Source organism: Sardina pilchardus, chromosome 15 (genome assembly GCF_963854185.1).
Source record: "Sardina pilchardus chromosome 15, fSarPil1.1, whole genome shotgun sequence".
Lineage (NCBI taxonomy): Eukaryota > Metazoa > Chordata > Actinopteri > Clupeiformes > Clupeidae > Sardina > Sardina pilchardus.
This window is the reverse complement of record NC_085008.1, coordinates 7,007,936-7,014,121: the sequence shown is the minus strand read 5'-3', so window position 1 is coordinate 7,014,121 and position 6,186 is coordinate 7,007,936. Positions and strand designations below refer to the sequence as shown.

Sequence of the window (6,186 nt, the reverse complement as noted above, 5' to 3'; positions counted from 1 at the left end):
CACTCTGTCTGTGTCTCCCTCGCTCTGCCCCCGGGGGCCTGTAATTCCCCCGAACTCTCACACCCCAGTTTTACGAGGATCGCTCACACAGAGCTGTGAAAAAAAGCCCCTCTCCTCTCCTCTCCTCGTCTCGTGTGTTTTCATTGCGTACCTGTCGTCCTCACTCTGCTCTCCTTTCAGCTCCGCTCTGTTTGTTCACATCCTGGAAGCCACAATTAGCCAGAGTATGATTTCAGCTGCCCTATACCCTCTCTGTCTACAAGCTGTCGTTCCTCTTTGTGTATTTGTATTGAGGTGTGTGTGTGTGTGTGTGTTCTTGTGTGTGTGTGTATGCACATGTCATGTGTGTGTGTGTGTGTGTGTGTGTGTGTGTGTGTGTGTGTGTGTGTGTGTGAATGCGTGCGTGCGTGCACATGTGTATGTGTGTGTGTGTCGTGTGTGTGTGTGTGTGTGTGTGTGTGTGTGTGTCTCTCTCTCTCTCTCAGCCCTTGCCAAAGCCAACAGTGTGAGCGAGCCAGGGAGGGCGGCCTGCAGTGGGAGGCCTCGGTGCTGATGGCGGCCCGGTATGGTATGGCCCGGCCCCCCGTGATTATTATTGGGATCTCTGGGATCATCATCAGAGCTCCACTCCCAGCCCTCTGGTCCCCGCCCCCCTGCCCCCCCCAGCACCGCCCTGCACCACCCTGCACCCCCACCACACAGCTGATCCCTGGGCTTTAGCACCAGGCCGCCCACCACAGAGACAACACTACTGGCTGAGGGGCTCTGGAGCTCTGAGTGATATGAAGGAGAGGCCATCCCCTTATCCCCTTCTCCTCAGAACAATGTTTGTTATGTGGGCTGGGGTGGGAAGCCTGGCAGGAGCCGAGGTGTGTTGAGCTGGACTAGTTTCAGCTCTACCAACAGAGCTGGACAGCTTAGGGCTATTTTACAGAGTGTGAGGCCCATATCCTGTGTGTGTGTGTGTCTGTGTGTGTGTCTGTGTGTGTGTCTGTGTGTGTGTCTGTGTGTGTGTCTGTGTAGACTCACCTCCCCACCATGTCTCCGTTCTGGAAGTCTGTGTAGAACTCTGGGCTGATGGTTCCATCCGTGGGGATAATGCCATCTGACAGACACATAGTGGAGAACACACCGGTTGAGACTGGTACAATATTTAAACATCAACACTGTTGTCACTCAGAACACATCAATCACACACACACACACACACACACACACACACACACACACACACACACACACACACACACACACACACACACACACACACACACACACACACACACACACACACACACACACACACACACACACACACACACACACTGTATCTTCATACATGTCCACACACAGTTCCATTAGCACTTTACTGTATTCACATCCTACACATATCAGCACAGACTAGAAGTGTCTCTCCTCACCGGCGCTGTAGAAGAGGTCCGGGCGCTCCAGGATGTCTCCGTTGTGCAGGAAGGGTTCTCCGTCGTCTCCGTACATGAAGGGTTCCGCCTCGTCCATCTGCCGGTTCTCCACCATCTCCAGCCACTGGGAGTTGTGCCAGCGGAACTTCTCCGTCTGGATCTTCTTCCCCCACTCCTCGTCGTACTCCTGTGAATGAGCGCACACACACACACACACACACAATTAATGCAAAGACATCTCACCGTGCCTTAGCATGCTACTGGTCTGAAGACTTCTGTCTAACAGACATTAAACAGACATCAAATAAACAAGGTGGCTCTTATACCCTTAGCAATCCTCGTACACAAACAGCTAATGTGTAAATGTCCCAATACCTTGGCTGCCTGTCACTTTAACCCATGTTCATAATTACATTGCACTGCCGTCTCTGTACTCTGGCCAAAATACACCTACTTTGAGTCACTACTCTACGCATCCAAACCATCCATCCCACTTTTCCAATCAATCACCCGCTCTCGGAAAGCCCAACCCTGGGTACTCACAACTACCTGAGGCCCAGGCTTCTAACTCGGGCCTGCTGTCGCTAGCCTTCCCCACAGCACCTTGGCTTCCAATGACAAACTGAACCAGGGAACGCATTTATCATTTCGGAGGCTCCCCCACAACCTTTCGACAACATCCTCGCAACCGTTCACCAGCTCTCTTCCCAGGGCTGGCCTGCCTGTGCCGGTGGTGACGGGGGACTGATGTGAAGGGTGATTAATCTCACCGCGCTGAGATCATGACAGTCCACATGGATATGAAACAGAGTCCAGTCCTCTCCACACACACACACACACACACACACATGCTCTTTCAGGAGAGTCCCAGCAAAAAATAGGCCCTGAATGAATGTGTGTGTCTGTTTACACAGAAAACATAGTTAGGGAGTGGAGGATACAGGGAGAGAGAGGGAGAGAGAGAGAGAGGAAAGAAGTAAAAGTGTGTGGAGGAAAAGCTGATTTGCATGTACGTGGGGCATGTGCGTATGTATGAGATAGAGAGCAAAAGCTAAAGAGGAGATCCTGAAATGCAATGCATGAATGCCTAGGTATGTATGTCCATGAATGCATGCATGCATATATACATGTACGTGCAGGTAGGAGTGTGTGTGTGTGTGTGTGTGTGAGTGTGTGTGTGTGTGTGTGTGTGTGTGTGTGTGTGTCTATACTCTGGCACTGACGGGGTCTGCTTTCCGTCCCCTGTCTATGGGGTGACGTTGCGCAGACTTCCCCTGGGTTTGGGGCTTAATAAAGCACTCTGATCATTGCTGCGCCTCTCTTCCTGTGGGGAGCACTTCCTGTGTCCGTACAACCACATCAGGCCAATCACATTAACCCCCCTGGCCTGCAAGCCATCACACAGCCCCGGGGAATTCACCCGCCTCTCGTACCGTAACCAGCCTAATACCACCACACCACTACCGTAACTGCACCTAACACCACCATACAACTACCAGTACAGAAATCAGCATTCGTTCAAACATCAATCCATCATTCGTTTGGATCTAACTAGCCACTTGTGAAAAACCTACACACACCTACTGGTAAAATGAACCATACTTCACCACCATACCACCCCTAAACTGCTGACATGTCCGTTTCAGACATACAGTATATGACCAGTCGGAGCCAGTTTATCACATAATCTTTCTACTGCACGCCAACCCTGAAGGTGATGTGCTCCAACAGAGCTGTGTGTGATTGGTGTGTTTCTGAGAGGCGCAGTTCTTACAGCGATGATGTCCAGGGTGTTGTCACACACTTTACGAATCTCGGCGTTCTTGTCGTGCATGAGGTCGATGAGGTACGCTGGGGCCTCTGAGGGGGGTCACGGGGTCAAGGGTCAACTCCAATCAGGTGAGAAAGACATGAAACCCACACTGCTTCTTAAAATGAACACGATTCACAGTAAATATAACAACACCAACGAACACACAGCGTTTAACTCAGTTAAGGAGGGGGGGTGGGGCACTGTGGCGCAACAGGCTACAGCGCTCGTGCCATGAACGGGTCCGAGTGCCCACGGGGACAAATAAAGGCAAAAAGCCCAGAAAAATATAATAAAATAATAATAATAATAATAAAAAAACTCAGTGGATGAGCTGTGTGTGTGACTGAGCGCATCTGGGCGGGTGAAGGATACGCGTCTCCTTGATGATGACGTCTCTGGTGGCCTGGTGGAACACCATCTGGTAGAACACGTACACGATCTGACAAACAAACTCATCGTCCTCCTGCTGGGCTGTGAGGGAGACAAAACAAGAGGTGTCGGGATGGGGGAGAGAGGAAGTGTTACAAAAAATACAGAAAAAAAATGTTCGTGCTTCAGTCAGCAGAATTTCGACTATTTCATGTGTGCATCAAAGTGGTTTGGCGAGTAGGAGATGACATGCCACATGCGTGGAGTGTGTGGAGTGGACCACAGCACGTTTATGGCCACAGATCAGGTGATTGGCTGGGGAGGTGAGTCACGTGACTCATTAGTCAGGTGACAGGTCACATGACCCGAGCTCGTCCTATCGCAGGTGTTTACCGTTGAGCAGCTCGATGAGGGCGGGGATGATGCCAGACTTGGCCAGCATGGCGGCACAGGAGTCGTCCATGGAGACGGTGCCAATCATGATCACCACCTCCAGGATCAAGTCGTCCTCGGCGGAGCCTAAAGGTGAAAGGTCAGAGGGCAGGAGTGTTGAGGGTCACAGGGCCTCCGGTATCAACATACAGCTCCGGTGTCAACAAGAGACTTGCAGAACCAGAGACGGGCTCGATTTGAAAGAAGGGATGGTGTGAGAGTGTGTGTGTGTGTGTGTGTGTGTGTGTGTAGATGTGGTGTGAATGTGTGTGTGTGTGTGTGTGTGTGTGTGTGTGTGTGTGGATGGTGTGAGAGTGTGTGTGTATATGGTGTGAGTGTACGACTAGATGGTGTGAGAGTGTGTGTGTAGATCAGGGGTCTCCAACATTTTTCCTTCGAGAGTTACTTAAACAAAACGGACACGGCCAAGAGATTTTATGTTAGTAGTAGCATTCCATGAATTCACATACCTGATCTCCACCCAAAACCACTGAATAAGATTTGTAAATGTTTAAATGTTCCTTTCAACTTATTTTACCTTCTCTCTTTGTAGACTGTGAATTTGATTCCATAGCAATTTTGACACGTTACCCAAGTGACTGGGTTATCAGATGTATATACATCTTCCTCAAACCTTTTAGAGAGCTACTTAAAAACAGGCGGGTAGCTCGCAAGCTATCTGTTGGAGACCCCTGGTGTAGATGGTGTGAGAGTGTGTATGTGTGGTGTGAGTGTGTGAGTATATGGTGTGTGTGTGTGTGTGTGTGTGTGTGTGTGTGTGTGTGTGTGTGTGTGTGTATGTGGTGTGAGTATGTGAGTCTATGGTGTGTGAGTGTGTGTGTGTGTGTGTGTGTAGATGTGTTGTGAGTATACTGTATGGTGTGTGTGTGTGTGTGTATGTGTATCTGGTGTGTGTGTTGATGTGCTGTGAGTGTGTGTATGTACAGTATGTGGTGTGAGAGTGTTTACTGTATATGTGGTGTATAACTGAATGAGTGTGTGAGAGGCAGAGAGAGTACATGTCTACATTACATTACTATAGTATATGTCACTGGGCTCAGTGAGTCAGTGAGTAAGCCGTGAATCTGAATTGACTATTGTACTAGTGTGTGTGTGTGTGTGTGTGTGTGTGTGTGTGTGTAGATGTGGTGTGAGTGTATGTGTACAGTATATGTTGTGTGTGTTGATGTGGTGTATGTGTGTGTGTGTGTGTGTGTGTGTGCAGATGTGATGTGAGTGTATGTGTGCTGTATATGGTGTATGTGTATATGTTGTATGTGTATATGGTGTGTGTGTGTGTTTACCAGGCTTCAGGCGTTCGGTGAGGTAGGGCACCAGGTTGTACTCCTTGAGCACCAGCTCCCAGTCCAGGTCGGGGATGGTGAGGTTGGCCAGCGTGCCCAGACACTCGATCACAAACTCCTCGTCCTCCTCTGGGCCAATCTGAGCCGCCAGGTCCCCCACATAGTCCTGCACAACCACACACACACACACACACACATGCACCGTATACGGATTAAAACTTCTGTTCACCTTCAAATTCATTCACATATATATATATTCTTTTTTAAAGTATATTTTTTGGGCTTTTTTTATGCCTTTAATGATAGGACAGTAGAGAGAGACAGGAAGTGAGTGGGAGAGAGTGTCGGGGTGGGATCTGGAAAGGACCACGGGGCGGGAATCGAACCCGGGTCGCCGGCGTGCGGTGCAGGTGCCCCAGCCAGTCGCGCCATATATATTTAGTCATTTAAGCAGTTGCTTTTGCCCAAATCGACTTGTGACAATGAGGATTAACATCCAAGTTACAGTGCTGAGAAGACCTTAGGTAGTAGGGCATTAATACTGCATCAATCATTATCACTAGAGAATGAGAGTGCAGACTTTGTCAAAGTGCGGTAGAAGGAGAAAGTGTGTGTGTGTGTGTGTGTTTGTGTGTGTGTATATGGCGTTAAACTCACAATGAAGAGGTTTTTGGTGGGGCCGTCGTGCTGGGAGATATTTCGGACCATCTTCATCAGCAGTGTGTCCTTCAGCTTCAGAGCACGCTTCATCAACATTTTCAGACCATTTCCTAAAAACAAACACACACACACACACACACACTTATCTGGTAATTGTGCATGAATATCATCACTGTAGAGCAGCTGT

General features: G+C 49.3%; 1 protein-coding gene across 1 annotated transcript in view; it reads right to left on the bottom strand.

Annotated features, from left to right (window-relative positions):
* Positions 1–6,186, bottom strand: part of kifap3a (kinesin-associated protein 3a) — a 29,302-nt gene that overhangs the window by 9,492 nt on the left and 13,624 nt on the right. The window contains exons 13-19 of the mRNA XM_062555857.1: positions 5,997–6,109; positions 5,340–5,505; positions 3,997–4,122; positions 3,607–3,705; positions 3,196–3,281; positions 1,422–1,608; positions 1,030–1,105 (exon numbers count right to left, since the gene is read on the bottom strand). Of these exons, the coding sequence (XP_062411841.1) occupies positions 1,030–1,105; positions 1,422–1,608; positions 3,196–3,281; positions 3,607–3,705; positions 3,997–4,122; positions 5,340–5,505; positions 5,997–6,109 (853 nt within the window). The remainder of the gene's footprint in view (positions 1–1,029; positions 1,106–1,421; positions 1,609–3,195; positions 3,282–3,606; positions 3,706–3,996; positions 4,123–5,339; positions 5,506–5,996; positions 6,110–6,186) is intronic.